Below are 21,981 nucleotides of genomic sequence, written 5' to 3' on the forward strand. Positions count from 1 at the left end.
GCCATCCATGTAAGATGGGGCTTGCTCCCCCTTGCCTTCCACCATGTGAGACTTCCCCAGACGTGTGGAACTGTAAGTCCATTAACCACTTTCTTTGTAAATTGCCCAGTCTCCAGTATGTCTTTATCAGCAGCATGAAAACAAAGTAATACAATAGTAATGGGGTCATCATTGCCACCATGTAATTGATACATATTACATTAGGTTCTCTCAAAGAATTCATGGTTAGCTCTAGCAATGGTAATTACTGCATTTTTTTCAGATTTATTTTGGGGGTATGCATTAAAAGATTCAGTTTCAAGCACATTAAGCATCATATACCTGCTTTCTTTGTTAAGTACTTAGGTAACCGTGTATCATCAATTTCAATGGCAATTGTGCCTTCAAGAATTCACTCTATCAGGGTTGAGAGTGGAGTGACTCAGGAACAAATTACTCTCCTATGGCAAGGGAAGACTGTACTTAAATACCACAAAGATCTCATTACAAAGCAACTTGCTTTCAGGACAGTGTCATGACTTTTGCCACAGAACAATTGTAATGAGATAAGATTACTTATAAAATCAAAAACATAAAATAAAAATAAAAATAAATTTTATAACAAAATCTTCTAATGATAAGTATTAATAGTTTTACCTTGCAAAAGTTATTTATACTTCCTGTATTAATTGCTTTCATGTACATTAACCTCTCTGATCCTATAAAGTAGGTTATATTCCTGTTACAGATAAACAAAAGCACCAAGAATTCAAGTACTTCACCCAAAGTCACACAGTTGATTAGCAAAGAGTTGGTAAAACAAAACCAATTAGTTGTGTTGTCACTACTGAACAATATCTTATATTTTCTTTTTTCTTTAATCATCCTATACTTCACTTCAAAATTAATATATTTTCTAATGGTTAAAATGGTAAATTTTGTGTTTTATGTATTTTACCACAAAAAAGTTCTTTAAAAAACATATTTTACATATTAACTAGAATTCACTTTTCTTTCATAAGTCAAGGCAAAGCATTCTCAGATTCCTAAAAATAAATGTAACATTTATTGAGCATTATACAAAAGGCACTGTTCTGAGCACTCTATATATATTAAATCATTTGATCCTCTTAAGAGCACTGTGACGCAAATAACTATTATTGTCCCACTTTTACATTTGGCAAAGGTGAAACACAAAGATGTTCAGTAACTTGTTCAATGTTACAGAGTCAGAATTTAGACTCAGGCAGCCTAACTTTAGAGCCTACTTATTACAATTTGCCTGCCAAAAGGATTTGAATGGACGTTTTTCCAAAGAAGATAGGCAATTGGCCAAAAAGAACATGAAAAGATGTTAAACATTATTAGTCAGCAAAACACAAATCAAAACCACAATGAAAGATCACTTAATGCCTCCTAAGATGGGCATAATAAAATGCATAATAGTAAGTGTTGGCAGAAATGTGGAAAAAAAACAGTAAGTTCATACATTGCTGGTAGGAATGTAGATGGTGCAGCTATTGTGGAAAATGGTTTGGCAATTCCTCAAAAAGTTAAACATAAAACTACTGTATGACCCAGCAATTCCACTCCTAGGTAATAATGGCAAAAACCGCAATTACTTTTGCACCAAACTAAAATATATATTAAGAAAAACTGAGAGAAGAAACTAGAACAAATTATTTGTATACCAATATTCATTGCAGCATTGTTGACAATAGCCAAAAGGCAAAAACAATCCAAGTATTCATCAACAGATGAATGGATAACAGATCGGCAAAACGTGGTTACAGACATACAATTTGCCATAAAATTAAGTGAAATTTTCATTCATTTGCTACAATATGGATGGACCTTGAAAACATTATGCTAGGTGGAATTAGCCAGACACAGACAGATAAATATGATTCCACTTAAATCTAAAATAGGTAAATCTAGACTAGGTAAATTCATAGAAACAAAAAGTAGGATAGGAGGTTACCAGGGACTAGGGGAAGGGAAAATTGGAAATTATAGTTTTATGAACAGAGTTTATGTTGGGATGATTAAAAGGCTTGGGGTATATATCATGGTGATGGCTTATACAATATTACACATTTAATGTCACTAAACTGGTTAAAATGGTAAAAACTATGTTATGTAAATGTTACCACAATTTTTGAAAAAAAAAAAAAAAAAAATAGCCTGCCAAATAACTTGCCTACATAAACAAACAGATCAGAGACATTTCTGTCAGGTCAATTTCTCTACCCTTTGCAAGGTCAACAGGCTCAATACATACTTTTTCAACTAGGCTTCCAATAGTGAAAAATGAAAAACAAGAAAACAAACAATAAATTCAACAGAGAAAAAAAAATCCAACCTCTCTCTCTCTCTCTCTCTCTAAGAGATGGGGTCTCACTCTGTCACCCAGGAAAGAGTGCATCAGCGCTTTCATACCTTATTGCAGCCTCAAACTCCTGGGCTCAAGTGATCCACCCACCTCAGCCTCCCCAAATCTGCCTTTCTAACTAAAAATGAAAAGCCAGCAACAGAAATGAGAATCTCATCACAGACAGATAAAGAATACAGGAGATACAGGCTTGACCTTAAAAAAGACAGTAATTTAAAAATTGCCCATCTTAAAATAATTAAAAACAGCCATGGCCAAAGAAAAAGGAAAAGAATCTTTAGATTAGAGGCCAGGCATGGTGGCTCATGCCTATAATCCTAGCAATTTGGGAGGCCAAGGCTGGCCGATTGCCTGAGCTCAGAAGTTCAAGATCACCCCGGGCAACACGGTGAAACCCTGTCTCTACTAAAATACAAAAAATTAGCTAGGCATGGCAGCATGTACCTGTAGTTCCATCTACTCGGGACGCTGAGGCAAGAGAATTACTTGAACCTGGGAGGCAGAGATGGCAGTGAGCCAAGATAGAGCCACTGCACTCCAGCCTGGGTGACAGAGCAAGACTCCCTCTCCAAAATACATATGCATTAGAAGAAGGTAAAGCAACACCTCATGCAAATACTTATTATATGCAAGAAAAACAAATGCAGTCATACTGTTCATTTATGTATAACTCATTATTATGTGGTGTAGCAATAAAAATATGAAAGCTAAAGCAGCTCTGCCTCTTATTAGTGATCTGACCTTGAGAGTCTATAAAACAGAGTAACACTATTTAAATCATAAGGTTGTCTCATGTATTAAACGAAAATGTAAAAGTACTTTGTAGCTTGCGAACTCTTTTTAAGTGATACCAAATTTTACGCTAGACTATAATATATTCTCTAACTACATAAGCACTAATAGAAACTATAAATTATTAATTTTGGGCAAATGAACTCAAGGAATTAATGTGCTTTTATGGTCTTTGAAGAAAATTTCTACCTATCAGAGGGTAAAAATATAATTCCTATTTTTCCTAGGGAAAATAAATCACTTAGAAAGCTCTAATGTGGTTTTTAAAACTGGTCATTCCTCTTTGGAGACTTAATTAAGGTTATGAAAAAGATTCCCTCTTTACATACATCATCTTTGCTCAACTTTGAACATACAATCAGCCTGCACAGTGATTTGTAAATCAGTTAGCTTTTCACATCTATTATGAATGAACTACTTCAAAGAATAAACATATTTTCTATACTAACAGGAAAGAACAAATTAATGTAATAATTTTCTCTTGAGAATATATTTTTGGTATGCACAAAAATTAAACTTCAGAATACCCAAATTTTCACCCTAAAAATTATAAATAATATAGCAGATTTTAAATTTACCAAATAGTTTGTTTTCTAAGTGCTGATACAGGTTCAACAGTTTCAGTTATTTTACATTAACTACCCTGGGAATTACCACTTTTCACTTTTCCCACCAAACTTGAAGACTGATTTACCTGTTGCTCAGTCAGACCAGGCACAGTGATGTACAGGAGGTCCAAAATCAAAACATAAATAAATGCCTATGGGGGGCCAACAGTTAACCACAAATGAGTTAAGCAGGAATGACTGGGAGCTACAGTGACATGGAGAGATCATGCCCAATAGATGGGTAAAGCCAATAATACTGAGCTTAACTAACTACGGCTGAGGAAGATGGTCTCTGAGCTGTCGGATCTTCCTATTGTCATAAAAGCCAGAAATCTGGATTTTTATATAAAACACCTTGACTTTGAACTATTAGCCACTAATTTAAAAGCTGATAAAACACAGTTCAAAGCAAAATACCTGTAAGACTACCAGTTTGTGGCTCGTGCATTTTTCTTAAACACTTGTAGTCTTCCTTTCTCTCTCTCCTTCCCCCACTTCATCTCTCTGTCTCTCTCTTATGATGTTCCCCCCATCACTTTTTCCTCCAGAATATCCAAGCCTAAAGAATAAGGAAAAGGTTATGTGGAATTAAAAAGCCAGAGAAAATACTAAAATTCAGGCATCCTGTTACTAACTTAAAAAGTCTGAAAATCTTGCAGTCTTAATGATGCCACTTCAACTGGTGATAATTCCTACTGTGAAAACAAAATCTTAATGGAATCTTAGGGAATCAAGTGGACTTGAGCTAGAGACCCAATTCTGCTACTTGCCTGTTACCTCTATTTCCTCATCATTTAAAAGCAAACAATTGCTGGGCACAGTGGCTCTCACCTGTAACCCCAGTACTTTGGGAGGCCAAGGCAGGCAGATCACCTGAGGTCAGGAGTTCAAGACCAGCCTGGCTAACAAGGCAGAAACCCTGTCTCTACTAAAAACACAAAAAATAGGCCAGGCATGGTGCCTCATGCCTGTAATCCCAGCACTTTGGGAGGCAAAGGAGGGCGGATCACCTGAGGTCAGGAGTTCGAGACCAGCCTGGCTAGCAAGGCAGAAACCCTGTCTCTACTAAAAACACAAAAATTAGGCCAGGCATGGTGGCTCACGTCTGTAATCCCAGCACTTTGGGAGGCCAAGGAGGGCGGATTACCTGAGGTCAGGAGTTCGAGAGCAGCCTGGCCAACAAGGTGGAAAACCTGTCTCTACTAAAAATATAAAAATTAGGCCGGGCATGGTGGCTCACACCTGTAATCTCAGCACTTTGGGAGGCCGAGGAGGGCGGATCACCTGAGGTCAGGAGTTCGAGACCAGCCTGGCCAACATGGTGAAACCCCATCTCAAAAAAAAATAAAAATACAAAAATTAGCCAGATGTGGTGGTGGGCAGCTGTAGTCTCAGCTACTTGGGAGGCTGAGGCAGGAGAATGGCTTGAACCCAGGAGGCAGAGGTTGCAATGAGCTGAGATTGTGCCACTGCAATCCAGCCTGGGCAACAGAGCAAGATTCAGTTTGAAAAAAAAAGAAGCAATCTAAAAGTTTGTTATAAGAACTGACTAAAATATTATCATATATAAAACACCTAGGCCTGTTATGTGCCTGGCAGATGGCTGGTGTTTAGTAAATGGGTGTTAAACACACAGATATGGTTTATTATAATTCTTACAGCTTGTTACTTTCGAAAAGAAAACACTAGAGAGACAAAAGCTTCCATCTCAGGGTTATCTGATTCAGTTTGTATGCACACTCTCTCTGCTGTTTCTTCCCTTAAAAAGGTTTTAAAACACACTGTTTTTAGACATTATTCCGTAATTCCTATGATCAGTGACTTGCAAGTGGTTTATGACTCATCCTCAAATGCATAGCAATATCTATAGAAGATGTAAAAGTATAATTAAGATGCCTAAAATATTTCTGGAATGAGGCCCTAATTCTTTCCAGTCAAGCTTGGACCCTTTTATCACCATCCAGTTGTATAAAATTAAAAAGTATAAATCATACAGCTAAAAGTAACCTACAAAAGTCAAATATCACCACCACTCAAATATAAAAATACTACAGTGGCTGGCTTGTTGGGTTCTAGAGCATTAGGCCCAAACTCCCTGACACAGTTTATCTTGCCCTGCCTGGGGCCACTACCACTAATCTCTGCAGCCTTTTCTCTCACTACTCCCTCCCTTCTGCCAAACTCTCCAAATACACTATATACGCTATACACAGAACTCTTGAACGATGTTCTCTCAACCAGAGCTCACTTTTTCCTCCCTCAAGCCCTCCCCATAGCCAGTCTCTTCCCTAATTAATCCTAAATATTAGAATCCAGATTAAATATTTTGTTATGTCCTTCAGTCTCAGCTTACATGTCACTTCTAAGATTTCCCTGATCTTTTCCTCACCTCCACTGCACAAACTTAGGGTTAGAAGCACCTTTTTATGTGTTCCTATAACACCTTACATATACCTATCTAAGAAAGAAGCTGATAGTGTAGAATTCAAAAAGGAAAAGTCCGCATGCTTATGTGTATAATATATATATATACGCATATATACATACATATACACATGTACATTACGTTTTATTTCCTAACAAAATTAAAGATTCTAGTAAAATCTCAGAAGCACTACTTGGTGAACATGCATCCTTTAACCTTCTGATTCTTAATCCCATCATGGCCTAATTTCAAAGACTGCCATAGGATATCAAATACATATAAAAAGTGTTTAAATCTTTCCACTCTGATGTTATATAATTTAAATAAGATTATTTAAATTAGCAAAATAAATTTAACCTGAACAGTTATTTTACAAATATTTTTACTTTGAAAAATTCAAAAAACACTTTTTGCTGTTTTCTTCAGAGCCTCAAAAATGTGATGTTTTTCAAACTCTTTTTAAATATATTCTCTACTACATATGAGGGTGCATGTAACAAAAGTTTCACTGTGGTTCGTTACCTATAATTTGAAAAAAACAGAAGGAAAATAATAATAATTTGAAAAAACTGCCCTACATCATTGAATTTTTAATCTGAGGGCTCCCCATTTAAACAGATATGCTACTTTCCACTAGATCCTGAGCTACAGGAGAATTAAAACAACCTCTTTTTCATCTTTGTATTTCATAGTTGTGTGCCTATCACACTGTCTGGAAGTAGGGTCTCCAAAAATATTTGTGGAACAACTGAATTTTACCAAGTAGTTCAACAAATCTTTTGTGCACCTACCATGTCCCATGACCCTCAGCCTTCTTATTTTATCTCAAATAACGTTAACAATACATACTTTGGGGAGCTCAACCAAGGTTTTGTCTTCATCTGAACAAAGATAATTTTATATGTTTGGGAATAGGGGATAGAAAAGGTATTCTAAGAGGTAAATGAAATACAGGCAGGTTTTGAAAACAAGACATACATAAAGGACAGAATACATTTATAGAATCTATATCCTGCAAATAATACAAGTTTGGGATCTTTTAAGAATATTCCATTCATATGTAAGATATGTTGTATTTCTAATGAGCAAGATTCTGCTGAAAAGTTAAACTGAGTTTGCACTTCCTGAACAAACCTAATTTCTGGAACTCCCCTAGGCTGTGATATTTGTAGTAACATGTTCAGAGAAATGAATACAGCTTAAGTAAATAGCCAAATAACTGTGACTTACTGATCAAACAAATCTAATAATGCATTTTTAAAAACTATTTTAAGCATAAATGTAAAGAAGTTCACCCAGGGTACTAGCAGAACTCTAATAGCCTAATAAAAATAAAAAGCCATTAATTCACTTACATTTTATTGAAAAAAACTAAATATTCTCCATTATTCTAGAATTATATTCTACCCAATGAAAGCAAATAAAATGCATAGCATGATAAGAGGCAGAAGAGCTTTTCACAGGTAGCAAATTTCACCAGAATAAGCAAAGTGCAGAAATGTTGGGGAAAACTGTAATCCTAAAGTATTAACTAAATGTAACTGAAAAAAAAGATAAAATTCAGCAAGTCATTTTTATTTTTAAAAAAGCATCATAAATCTCTGCTAAACAGATTTTTTAACTATATATTTATAATTAACAGTTCTGAACAGACTAAAAACTACATAATAAAGCTAGCACAGTAATTTAGCCTTCGATTTATATTTCAAACACTTTTCTTTCAGTATCCTATTGAGATCCGTCCAAACATTTTTAAATGTTTTCCCTAACCCCTTCAGACGACTTGTTTAAATTAATTGTATTCACAAACCCCTAAGTTCAAAATCGCAGTCTCTAAATCACAAATTTTCCATCCTCCTCAAAGGTTTACTGAGCGTCAACTATACATAGTACACTTAGAAAATATAAAAACATTCTATATTCAAGAGCCCTTCCTCTGAAGTCCTACAATCTAGCCCTAGGAAAAGGTCGAAATGTCCAAAGTAAGATACTCCAAGTACTCAAGCAGTAAAGACCTTCAACCATATTCAGTCCTTCTGTTCCGATTCTTGGAACGCTTTTCCCCTGGCTGGATTCTTCTCATCTTTCAGGTCTCAGAGATAGTTCCTGACACCATCTAGCTATTTTCTACAATAGCATCCCATTCCTATCCCTCATTGCTTTTTTCCCAGTTTGTAATTACATATTTGTTTGCTTGTTTACTGGTTTATCATCTGTGTCCAGTAAGAGAATACTCTACAAAGACATGGACTCCAATGCATTGTCAGTGATTATCAAAGCACTCAATAAACACCTGATAAATTAATGCACAGTTTTGGTGCTCAGAAGAAAGGTCTGAACTAGATACACTAGGATGTAGGTGATAATTTACTATGAAAACTGATTTTAAAAATTACCATTGCGACGTGTGTAGGGTTAGAAGAGGACCCAAATGAAGACCTGAAAAGGCCCTATATTTAGAGTTTTGGCAGGACAGGCAAAGGAGACTGTCTCTCTCCTCCAATCCACCTTATGTTTTTTAAATGTGATATGACTACGCCACTTAAGTATGACTGTGAAACTACAAGTATTATTGTCATCACTCCTTACTTTCCCTATCGGACACTTAAGTTTCTTGGAAACAGAACTGATGTCTGCTCACTTCATGATACGCATAATATGTTGCAGGAAGTAAGGTTAAATAATCATGAACCTGGATAAAGGGCTTCTAAGTCGGTGTGCCCGGCATTTCCGGGATATCCAAGGTGAAACCGCCGACCTAAGCGCAGAGCTGCCCAAACCGCCGCCTCCCCTGCAGAGGGCGCCGCAGCCTCCTACGAAGGCCGCCGCTGGCTGCAGTCCCCGCCCCCGGCCCCGCGGTCACCTGCAACGGCTGCACTCGGGCCTCCGCTCGGCCGGCTCCGCCGGCAGCTCCCATAGCCCGTCCGCACTGGTGTCGTCCGCCTCTGCGCCGAGGGCAGCCGCCGCCGGCACTGCGCCGCCCTCCTGCCGCTCCTTGTCCTTCGGTGTCTGAGACCTTGAGGCCCCAGGCGGCCGCTCGACAGGCTCCTGGAGTGTTCGCGCCTCTTTCTGCGACTCCATGGCGGACGCTCCAGTCAGGCCGTGGCATTGAAGCCCCGCTACCGCCGGGGGGCGCCAAGCGCTGGAGAAACCGGTCCGCGCCGCACAGCGCCCTGCACGCACGCCACGTACGGGGGGCGGGTCTCCGAAGCCCGGCTCGAGGTCCCACCCTGCCGCTGAGAAGGAACTAGCGCATTGGCCAAGCCCAGTGGGATAGTTCACCTAGAACCCGGAAGGGAACTGTGGGTAGTGCTGGAGTGCAGGTGAGATTAAGTAGCGTCGGTGGGAGAGGTAAGGGAAGCCTCCCTGAGAGCACCACAGTACCAAGCCCGAATTTAACCCCTTGAAAAGTGAAAATAAAATGAAATTCTGCATTTTCCACCTTGGGATGGCAGTTTAACAATTTGCAGGGTTCCCACGAGTGCACGCAGCGCAGTTGCAGCAGCTGATTTACTTACTATTTAAAGGCCAACAAAGGAAAGGTTATATACACTGGAAACTACTCACAGCTGGTCCGTTTCATTATGTGAATTTCTTGCCGTTCTGTGTCTTGTGCTAATATGGTATTCTCGGCATCAAGCACACTGTTTTACACTGGACACCAAATATTTGTTAAATGAGGTTTTTAGATTGTCCATGGCCCCCGGATCAGGAAGCAATAGGAGAGCTGGCCTGGGGTTCCATTAGGTTTTATGTATAAGGAAACAAGCCCTAGAAAGGTAACTACGTTGCCCAGGTGTTTACAACTACTGGATACGGCAGTATAGCACAGTGGCTGTTTCTGAAAAGCCAAAATGAAATCTACGTTAGCTTGAAGGCAGAAATGCTATATACCCAAAATGGGTGTCGAATTCCTTTCATCTATTAATGCTTTGTGTTACTTCCAGCAATACACAACATTTAAACAGAGACTTAAGCTTGGTTTTCATTAATCATGTGAATTAAGTTTAGGAATCACAGTTGTCTTAACTCTATAGTTGTAATATATTAAATGTGAAGCAAAGTAGACAACATAGGAATAGAGCAAACACTGTATTAAAGTGTTTATTTCACTATTAAATTTTTTAGTCATCTTAAAATCAATTTGTGAATAAAATACTGGGCTGTTGTATTCAACTATCCTGCATTCTTTCCCCCAAAAAACAGCACCCCTCTTTTCCTTTGGAGGGCCCTATGTGAGGGATCGAAAAAGGCGGAAACACCCACCTGTTGATGGATGTTGAGTGGGAGAAAGAACTAGCAATTATGCCATTCGGAATTGGAGGATAAACAAAACCCAGAAACTGTAGGAAAGGAGGTGAATCAGAAAATTCCTCTTAGCTGCAGATTTAAGTTGGAGGACCAATTCTTCAACTGCCAAAATTAAATTCTCATGTGACTTATCTTTAAACAAAGGGAAACTGCTCATCTTTAATTTCAAGAGGTGAAATGTGCTCAAGTCATGTAAGGTCCCTTGAAACTCCCAATTGTGTGGTGTGAGAAGGCAGATGATAAGGAAAAAAAACCTTTAAGGAATGCAAGCAGTCATGTCTCACTCTCCCTTGAGCTAAACAATTACCTCTTGAAGCCACTTGCTATGCAGGCTCTAGAATGACACCAAGTAGCCATAAAGTGCCATAGTTCAACCCTATATATAGTTCAACAACGTATATAGCCAATCATTAACCAATGTTATTTCTGTAAACAAATGAGACTTCCTGAGAAATAGCTTTTGTAATGCCCCCCTCTGCTGATTCGTTCTCTTTTCTTTAAAAACTCCAGCTAGTTTTGTTCTCCAGAGCACTCTTCTTGGCAACCTGGAAGTATGTCCTAGGCTGCAGTCCTCAACCTTGGCCCAATTAAACTCTCTATATTAATTTTGCCTCTGCTTCTTTTAGGGTGACATGAGCCTACTTATTTTGGACTTTCTTTAACACCCCATGTTAGATTATTGGCTTTACCCTTCAAAGTATTCAAAATTCGAACATTTAGCTCACCTACTACGTCTGCCCTGGTTCAGGCCTCCATCATCTGTTGCATAGAATATTGCCAAAGATACATGAGTGGTCTCCTGCTCCATCTCTGCTCCTTATGAAGAAAATCCCCTATAAGTCCTTTTTCTCAGAGGCTGACCAGAATCAAAGAAAGCATCTATCCAGGCAGGGTACAGTCAGAGTTGAGAAAGGAAAGGCATTTTCCTCTATGGGAAGTAGGAGATTCACCCAATATCCAGGTTTGTGAACAATGACCTTCAGAAGCCTAAGGAAACATGCAGGTGAGGTTACCAGCTTGGGGCCGACCCAGGTATCAGACCATCAGTGACCCAACTTCTGGGAAGTGCCAAGACACCAGGAAGGGGAGTAAAATATCATGGGATATAGACAACTTACTAGTGTCAGGATAATTTATTGAGGTTAATGTATGTTTTATTTATCTCCCAACTTCAAGTAGAAAACCAGACTTTTATGCTGCTTTGCCTCAGGAGAGTTTGGGTAGTAAAAACTGAGGACAATCTCAGGACTATGCCTGGTGTTGTGGGAAAAGGAGATCTTCTTACTGGTAGAGGAAAGGGCCTCAATAATGTACGGGATTGAATATCCTGCCAGTCTTGCCATATGAGGATTCAGCATTGGATAAGCTTTGATTTAAATAAAATTAAAATATGGTATTTTTTTGCTGCATTCATTTTCTATTAACTGTGAAACTAATAACCACAAATTTAGTGGCTTTTTACTTTTTTTTTTTTTAAGTGAAAACAAGTTTATTAGGAAAGTAAAGGAATAAAGAATGGCTACTCCATAGGCAGAGCAGCAGCTTAGGCTGCTCCACCAAAGATGCTTAGTTATTACTTGATTATATGTTAAACAAAGGGTGAATTATTCATGAGTTTCCCAGGAAAGGTGTGGGCAATTTCTAGGACTGAGGGCTCCTCCCCTTTTCAGACCCTATAGGATTACTTCCTGATGTTGCCTTGGCATTTGTAAGCTGTCATGGCACTGATGGGAGTGTCTTTTAGCATACTAATGCATTATAATTAGCATATAATGAGCTGTGAGGACCACCAGATGTCACTTTCTTGGCCATCTTGGTTTTGATGGGATTTGGCCAGCTTCTTTATCACATCTTTATGACCTACACCTTGTGCTGACCTCCTGTCTCATCCTGTGACTTAGAATACCTAACCTCCTGGGAATGCAGCTGTCTCAGCCTTAGTTTCCCCCTTTGGGGAGGGAAAAGCTCCCCATGCATGCTCCATGGTCCTGTACGTGCCTAGTCCTGTCACCCATAGCCATCAGCAAAGAATGCAAGGCAGATTAATCCATGGAGAATAATGGTTAACTTCCCATAATACCAAATCTATTTTTAACCAAAAGGGACATTACTTAGAGGATGGCCTCTAACCCCCTAAATCTTAATAAGGACTCTAACCTTCCTAAGTTGAGCCTTGAACCCAGGTTTTGGTCAAGTATCCTTGCCTTTTATTAAGAGGGGCTTTTAACCCACTCTGTCTTAGGAGAGGCTCTAACTCCCCTAATTTGGGCCTCTTACTCAATCCTATCCTTTACCCAGCTACTCCACCACTTACCCAAAGTCAGCCAGTCAGTGCTGCAATCTGTTTCCTTTGAGTCCAGGGTCTCTTCAGTATTGTCTCTTTGGGGTTCACCAGGAAGATGTTACTGGAAAGGGGTCCTGATCCAGACTCCAAGAGAGCGTTCTTGGACCTCACACAAGAAAGAATTCAAGGCAAATTCATAAAGTGAAAGCAAGTTTATTAGGAAAGTAAAGGAATAAAGAATGGCTACTCCATAGATGGAGTAGTCAACTTAGTGGCTTTTTAACACATATTTTTTTTCCTCCACCCTCCACCCCCTCCTTTAAACATACATTATTTATCTTACAGTTCTGTATGTCAGAAATCTGACATAGATCCCACAGGACTAAAATCTAGATGTTGGTAGGCTGGATTCCTTTGAGGCTCTATGAGATATCTATTTTCTTGCTTATTTAGGTGTTGGCAGAATTCAGTTCCTTGTGGTGGTTATTTTCTTGCTGACAGTCAACTAGAAGCTAGTCTCAGCTTCTAGAGGTAACACATGTTCTCTGGCTCATGGCCTCCGTCCTCCATCTGTGAAGCCAGCAGGGAGGGGTTGAGTCCTTCTCATTTTCTGAATCTCTCCTGCCTCTTGGATTTCCATCACATTTTTTTTAACCAACTCTCTGACTTCCTGTTTCACTTCTATTTCTACCCAGATAATCCAGGAGAATCTCCCTATTTAAAAATCAAATGGTTAGCAAACCTAATTCCCTTTTGCTGTGTGAAGTAACATACTCACAACCCTTTATACCAGAGGATAAAGATCACAGGTGCCAAAATTCTGCCTACCATAAATTTGCTCACCTAAATTCCCACTTGTAAATTCATACAAACTACGTATGGAAAAAAAAATGGAAATATATATACCCAAAAATCAATATTTCTATCAAGATGTTGAGATTAATGGTCTGGTTGTGTTCTTCTTGTATCTTACAAAAATTCCACACAATGACCATGTAAATACTATTTTCAAAAGAAGAATATGGAACATTAACTAGACATCAAAATCTAATAATGGTCTGTTTAATACCAAGTTATATAAGTGGAAGATAGTTTTTATTAATTCTAGTCTTTGGTTTAGTTGGCTGACCTTTCCTTAATAATGTATTTCTAATTTTTTTTTTTGAGATGGAATTTTGCTTTGTTGACCAGGCTGGAAATGCAGTGGCGTGATCTCAGCTCTCTGCAATCTCCACCTCCCAGGTTCAAGCCACGCTCCTGCCTCAGCTTCCCAAATAGCTGGGATTACAGGCATGTGCCACCACACCTGGCTGATTTTTGTATTTTTAGTAAAGACAGGGTTTCACCATGTTGGCCAAGCTGATCTCGAACTTCTGACCTCAGATGATCTACCTGCCTCAGCCTCCCAAAGTGCTGGGATTACAGGTATGAGCCACCACTCCCAGCCATATTTCTAATTTTCTAATGTGAATTAGTAGTGAGTTCAGTGATGCTAATATTTAATGCAAGATCCTCAAGTACAACTATCATGATTATTTTTATATAAGTTATTCTTAAATTACTTCGTTGATGATAGAGAGGTGCTCTTCTTTTTCTCATCCTCCAGATTGAGATAGGTTTTCTCAGGCCAGGGCCTTCCTTTACAGCATCATGCCTTTCACCCTTTCACCCAAATTGTCACCAATATCTTCTGTACCCTCTTCATTAGTTATACCATTTGTATAATACTTATCTTTTTGTTTAAGTTTTCTGACACTACCTAGCTATAAAAATGTCTTTGTTTTTCTGCCTGATTTTCCTCAGGGATCTATTCTGATTTTTCTGGTTTTTTTGGCTCTGCAGTGTTGCTTTTATATTTTCTTAAAATTCTAGGTTTATTAAATTGGATATTTATTGTTTCTTTTTTTTCCATATGTGAAGACCCACTATATTATTTGTTTTCCTTTTATTTTCTATGTATTTTTGGGGGGAGTACTTCTTTTTTTTAATTGTACTTTAAGTTCTGGGCTACATGTGCAGAACATACAGGTTTGTTACATAGGTATACACGTGCCATGGTGGTTGGCTGCATCCATCACCCTGTCATCTACATTAGGTATTTCTCCTAATGCTATCCTTCCCCTAGCGCCCCCACCCCCTGACAGGCCCCAGTGTGTGGTGTTCCCCTCCCTGTGTCCATGTGTTCTCACTGTTCAACTGCCACTTATGAGTGAGAACATGTGGTGTTTTGTTTTCTCTTCTTGCTTAGTTTGCTGAGAATGATGGTTTCCAGCTTCATCCATGTCCCTCCAAAGGGCATGAACTCATCCTTTTTTTATGGCTGCATAGTATTCCATGGTGTATATGTACTACATTTTCTTTATCCAGCCTATCATAGATGGGCATTTGGGTTGGTTCCAAGTCTTTGCTGTTATCAAGTGCTGCAATAAACATATGTGCGCATGTGTCCTTATGATAGAATGATTTATAATTCTTTGGATATATACCCAGTAATGGGATTGCTGGGTCAAATGGAATTTCTATTTATAGATCCTTGAGGAATTGCCATACTGTCTTCCACAGTGATTGAACTAACACTCCCACCAACAGTGTAAAAACGTTCCTATTTCTCCACATCCTCTCCACCATCTGTTGTCTCCTGACTTTTTGATGATTGCCATTCTAACTGGCATGAGATGGTATCTCATGTGGTTTTGATTTGCATTTCTGTAATGACCAGTGATGATTAGCTTTTTTTCATATGTTTGTTGGCTGCATAAATGTCTTCTTTTGAAAAGTCTCTGCTCATATCTTTCACCCATTTATTGATGGGGTTGTTTTTTTCCTGTAAATTTGTTTAAGTTCTTTGTAGTTTCTGGATATTATCCCTTTGTCAGATGCGTAGACTGCAAAAATGTTCTTCCATTCTGTTGGTTGCCTGTTTACTCTAATGATAGTTTCTTTTGCTATGCAGAAGCTATTAAGTTTAATTAGATCCCATTTGTCTATTTTGGCTTTTGTTGCCATTGTTTTTGGTGTTTAAGTCGTGAAGTCTTTGCCCATGCCTATGTCCTAAATGGTATTGCCTAGGTTTTCTTGTAGGCTTTTTATGGTTTTAGGTCTTGCATTTAAATCTTTAATCCATCTGGAGTTAATTTTTGTATAAAGTGTAAGGAAGGGATCCAGTTTCAGCTTTCTGCATATGTCTAGCCAGTTTTCCCAATACTGTTTATTAAATAGGGAATCCTTTTCCCATTGTTTGTTTTTGTCATATTTGTTGAAGATCAGATGGTTGTAGGTGTGTGGCATTATTTCTGAGGCCTCTGTTCTGTTCCATTGGTCTATATCTCTGTTTTGGTACCAGTACCATGCTGTTTTGGTTACAGTAGCCTTGTAGTATAATTTGAAGTCAGGTAGTGTGATGCATCCAGCTTTCTTCTTTTTGCTTAGGATTGTCTTGGCTATGCAGGTTCTTTTTTGGTTCCATATGAAATTTAAGGTGGTTTTTTCCAATTCTGTGAAGATAGTCAATGGTAGCTTGATGGGGATAGCATTAAATCTATAGATTACTTTGAGCAGTATGGCCATTTTCACATTATTGATTCTTTCTAACCATGAGCATGGAATGTTTTTCCATTTTTTGTATCCTCTCTTATTTCCTTGAGCAGTGGTTTGTAGTTCTCCTTGAAGAAGTCCTTCACATCCCTTGTAAGTTGTATTCCTAGGTATTTAATTCTCTTTGTAGTGATTGTGATTGGGAGTTCACTCATGATTTGGCTCCCTGTTTGTCTGTTATTAGTGTATAGGAATGCTTGTGATTTTTGCACATTGATTTTGTATCCTGAGACTTGGCTAAAGTTGCTTATCAGCTTAAGGAGATTTTGGGCTAAGACAATGGGGTCTTCTAAATATACAATCATGTCGTCTGCAAATAGGGACAATTTGACTTTCTCTTTACCTACTTGAATACCCTTTATTTCTTTCTCTTGCCTGCTTGCCGTGGCCAGAACTTCCAATACTATGTTGAATAGGAATGGTGAGAGAGGGCATCCTTGTCTATGCTGGTTTTCAATGGGAATGCTTCCAGTTTTTGCCCATTCAGTATGATATTGGCTGTGGGTTTTTCATAAATAGCTCTTATTATTTTGAGACACATTCCATCAATACCCTTGTTATTAAGAGTTTTTAGCATGAAGGTTGTTGAATTTTGTCAAAGGCCTTCTCTGCATCTGTTGAGATAATCACATGGTTTTGTCTTTGGTTCTGTTTATGTGATGGATTGTGTTTATTGATTTGCATACATTGAACCAGCCTTGCATCCCAGGGATGAAGCAGACTTGATCATGATGGATAAGCTTCTTGATATGCTGTTAGATTCCGTTTGCCAGTATTTTATTGAGGGTTTTCGCATCGATGTTCATCAGGGATATTGGCCTGAAATTTTCTTTTTCAGTTGTGTCTCTGCCAGGTTTTTGTATCAGAATGATGTTGGCCTCATAAAATAACTTAGGAACGATGCTCTCTTTTCCTATTGTTTGGAATAGTTTCAGAAGGAATGGTATGAGCTCCTCTTTGTACCTCTGGTAGAATTCAGCTGTGAAACCATCTTGTCCTGGACTTTTTGGGGGTGGTAGGCTATTAATTGCTGCCTCAATTTCAGATCTTCTTATTGGTCTATTTAGGGATTCAGCTTCTTCCTGGTTTAGTCTTGGGAAGGTGTAAATGTCCAGGAATTTATCCATTTCTTCTAGATTTTCTGTATTATTTGCATAGAGGTGTTTACAGTATTCTCTGATGGTAGTTTGTATTTCTATGGGATCGGCAGTGATATCGCCTTTATCATTTTTTATTGCATCTATTTGATTCTTCTTTCTTTACTTCTTTATTAGTCTGTCTAGCAGTCTGTCTATTTTGTTGATCTTTTCAAAAAAACAGCTCCTGGATTCATTGATTTTTTTTTTGAAAGGTTTTTTAATGTCTCTATCTCCTTCAGTTCTGCTCTGATCTTAGTTATTTTTTGTCTTCTGCTGGCTTTTGAATTTGTTTTCTCTTGCTCCTCTAGTTCTTTTAATTGTGACTTTAGGGTGTCAATTTTACATCTTTCCTGCTTTTCTCTGTTGGTCATTTAGTGCTATGAATTTCCCCTCTACACACTGCTTTAAATGTGTCCCAGAGATTCTGGTACATTGTGTCTTTGTTCTCATTGGTTTCAGAGAGCATCTTTATTTCTGCCTTCATTTCATTATTTATCCAGTAGTCATTCAGGAGCAGGTTGTTCAGTTTCCATGTATTTATGTGGTTTTGAGTGAGTTTCTTAATCCTGAGTTTTATTTGATTTCCCTGTCATCTGAGAGACTGTTATGATTTCCGTTCTTTTGCATTTGCTTAGGAGTGTTTTATTTCCAATTATGTGTTCAATTTTAGAATAGGTGTGATATGGTGCTGAGAAGAATGTATATTCTGTTGATTTGGGGTGGAAGGTTCTATAGATGTCTATTAGGTCTGCTTGGTCCAGAGCTGAGTTCAAGTCTTGGATATCCTTGTTAATTTTCTATTTTGTTGATCTGTCTAATATTGACAGTGAGATGTTAAAGTCTCCCACTATTATTGTGTGGGGGTCTAAGGCTCTTTGTAGGTCTCTAAGAATTTGCCTTATGAATCTGGGTGCTCCTGCATTGGGTGCATATATATTTAGGATAGTTAGCTCTTCTTGTTGCATTCATCCCTTTACCATCATGTAATGCCCTTGTCTCTTTTGATCTTTGATGGTTTAAAGTCTGTTTTATCAAAGACTAGGATTGCAAGCCCTGCTTTTTTTTTTTCTTTCCATTTCCTTGGCAAATCTTCCTCCATCCCTTTATTTTGAGACTATGTGTGTCTTTGCACATGAGATAGGTCTCCTGAATACAGCACACCAATAGATCTTGACTCTTTATCCAATTTGCCAGTCTGTGTCTTTTGATTGGGGCATTTAGCCCATTTACATTTAATGTTAGTATCGTTATGTGTAAATTTGGTCCTGCCATTATGATGCTAGCTGGTTATTTTGCCCATTGGTTGATGCAGTTTCTTCCTAGCATCAATGGTCTTTACCATTTGGTATGTTTTTGGAGTGGCTGGTACTGGTTGTTCCTTTCCATGTTTAGTGCTTCCTTCGGGAGCTTGTGTAGAGCAGGCCTGGTGGTGACAAAATCTCTCAGCAATTGCTTGTCCATAAAGGATTTTATTTCTCCTTCACTTATGAAGCTTAGTTTGGCTGGATATGAAATTCTGGGTTAAAAATTCTTCTCTTTAAGGATTTTCAATGTTGGCCTCCACTCTCTTCTGGCCTGTAGGGTTTCTGCCAAGAGATTCACTGTTAGTCTGATGGGCTTCCCTCTGTGGGTAACCCCACCTTTCCTTCTTGCTGCCCTTAGTATTTTTTCCTTCATTTCAACCTTGGTGAATCTGATAATTTTGTGCCTTGGGGTTGCTCTTCTCAAGGAGTATCTTTGTGATATTCTCTGTATTTCCTGAATTTGAATGTTGGCCTTCCTTGCTAGGTTGGAGAAGTTCTCCTAGATAATATCCTGAAGTGTGTTTTCCAACTTGGTTTCTTTTCCCCCATCACATTCAGGTACACTGATCAAATGTAGATTTGGTCTTTTCATGTAATCCCATATTTCTCGGAGGCTTTGTTCATTTCTTTTCACTCTTTTTTCTCTAGTCTTGTCTTCTCACTTTATTTCATTGAATTGATCTTCAATCTCTGATATCCTTTCTTCCATTTGATCGATTCAGCTATTGAAACTTGTGTATGCTTCACAAATTTCATGTGTTTTTCAGCTTCATCAGGTAGTTTATGTTCTTCTCTAAACTGGTTAATCTGGTTAGCATTTCATCGAACCTTTTTTCAAGATTCTTAGCTTCCTTGCATTGGGTTAGAACATGTTCCTTTAGCTCGGAGAAATTTGTGATTATCCACCTTCTAAAGCCTACTTCTGTCAGTTCTTCAAACTCATTCTCCATCCAGTTTTGTTCAGTTGCTGGCGACAAGTTGTGATCCCTTAAAGGAGAAGAGGCCTTCTGGTTTTTGGAGTTTTCAGCCTTTTTGTGCTAGTTTCTTCCCATCTTTGTGAATTTATCTTCCTTTGGTCTTTGAGGTCAGTGACCTTCAATGGGGTCTCTGAGTGGACATCCTTTTTGTTGATGTTGAAACTATTTCTTTCTATTTGTTAGTTTTCCTTCTAACAGTCAGGCCCCTCTGCTGCAGGTCTGCTGGAGTTTGCTGGAGTCCACTCCAGACCCTGCTTGCCTGGGAATCACCAGCAGAGACTGCAGAACAGCAAAGATTTCTGCCTTTTCCTTCTTCTGGTAGCTTCATCCCAGAGGGGTACCCACCAGATGCCAGGCAGAGCTCTCCTATATGAGGTATCTCTCAGCCCCTACTGGGAAGTGTCTCCCAGTCAGAATACATGGGGTCAGGGAGCCACTTGAGGAGGCAGTCTATCCCTTATCAGAGCTCAAACACTGTGTTGGGAAATGCCCTGCTCTCTTCAGAGCTGCCAGGCAGGGACATTTAGGTCTGCTGAAGCTATACCCACTACCATCCTTTTCCCCAGGTGTTCTGTCCCAGGAAGGTGGGGTCTTCATTTATAAGTCCCTGATGGGCTGCTCCCTCTTTTCAGAGATGCCCTACCCAGCAAGGACATCTAGTGAGACAGTGCCTGTAGCTGCTGAGCTGTGTTGGGCTCCATGTTCGAATATCCCGGCACCTCTGCTTATACTGTGGGGTTGAAACCACCTGCTCAAGCCTCAGCAATGGCAGACACCCCTCCCCACACATCTAGTGAGACAATGCCTGTAGCTGCTGACCTGTGTTGGGCTTCATGTTCAAATATCCTAGCAGCTCTGCTTGTACTGTGGGGTTGAAACTGTCTACGTGAGCCTCAGCAATGGCAGACACCCCTCCCCACACCAAGCTTGAACGAGCCAGGTCAAGCTCAGACTGCTATGCTAGCTGCAAGAATTTCAAGCCAGTGGATCTTAACTTGCTGGTCTCCATGGGGGTGGGACCCACCAAGCCAGACCACTTGGCTCCCTGGCTTCAGCCCCGTTTCCAAGGGAGTGAACAGTTCTGTCTCACTGGCGTTCCAGGCACCACTGGGGTATGAAAAAAAACTGCTGTAGCTAGTTCAGTTTCTGCCCAAATGGCACCCAGTTTTGTGCTGGAAACCCAGGGCCTTGGTGGTTGTGTAGGTACCAGAGGGAATCTCCTGGTATGCAGGTTGTGAAGACTGTGGGAAAAGTGCAGTGTCTAGGCCGGAGTGCAGGGAATAGTCCCTAATGGCTTCCCTTGGCTAGGAGAGGGAGTTCCCTGGCCCCTTGTGCTTCCTGGGTGAGGCGATGCCCCATTCTGCTTCAGCTCACCCTCCTTGGGCTGCACCTACTGTCCAACCAGTCCCAGTGAGATGAACCAGGTACCTTAGCTGGAAATGCGGAAATCACTCACCTTCTGCATCAGTCTCACTGGGAGCTGCACACTGGAGCTGTTCCTATTCAGCAATCTTGCCCCAAGACCCACTGTATTATTTCTTATCCACACATAGAATATATAATCTTAAAATAATCTTAGTTTTCTGCCTGTAGGATTTTTTTCTTTTTTTTTTAACTAGCAGTTTGAAAATCAAGCCCGTAGGTTTTTTTTTAGAGGAAACAGAGTCATGCTATATTGCCCAGGATGGACTGCAACTCCTGGCCTCAAGCAATCCTTCCACCTCCTAATTATTGGGAGTTATAGGCACCAACTGCTGCACCCAGCAAAGGATTTGTTTTTCTTTTTTCTTTTCTTTTCTTGTTTTTTTTTTTTGTTTTTGCTCCATCATGGTGAATACAGGGATTATTTTCTAAAGCACTTTATTTGCTTGGATTTGTTTGTTTCACCAATCAGTTTTATAACAGGATATATATACACATTTTTTTTCGATGGAGTCTCACTCTGTCACCCAGACTGGGGTGCAGTGGCTCAATCTCCCCTGGGTTCAAGTCATTCTCCTGCCTCAGCCTCCTGAGTAGCTGAGACTATGGGCACACACCACCACACCCAGCTAATTTTTGTATTTTTATAGTAGAGACAGGGTTTCACCATGTTGGCCAGGTTGGTCTTGAACTCCTGACCTCAAATGATCTGTTCGCCTTGGCCTCCCAAAGTGCTAGGATTACAGGTGTGAGT

At 39.4% G+C, this 21,981-nt stretch overlaps 1 protein-coding gene across 1 annotated transcript in view; it reads right to left on the reverse strand.

The window, feature by feature from the left end:
• Positions 1-9,277, reverse strand: part of DTWD2 (DTW domain containing 2) — a 172,252-nt gene extending 162,975 nt beyond the window's left edge. Inside the window, exon 1 of the mRNA XM_021664903.2 lies at positions 9,060-9,277. Coding sequence (XP_021520578.2) covers positions 9,060-9,277 — 218 coding nt within the window. The remainder of the gene's footprint in view (positions 1-9,059) is intronic.
• Between the last annotated feature and the right edge of the window lie 12,704 nt (positions 9,278-21,981).

The sequence above is a fragment of the Aotus nancymaae genome, unplaced genomic scaffold (assembly GCF_030222135.1).
Source record: "Aotus nancymaae isolate 86718 unplaced genomic scaffold, 86718_ANA_hifiasm-v0.15.2.pri h1tg000064l_0, whole genome shotgun sequence".
NCBI classification, from domain to species: domain Eukaryota; kingdom Metazoa; phylum Chordata; class Mammalia; order Primates; family Aotidae; genus Aotus; species Aotus nancymaae.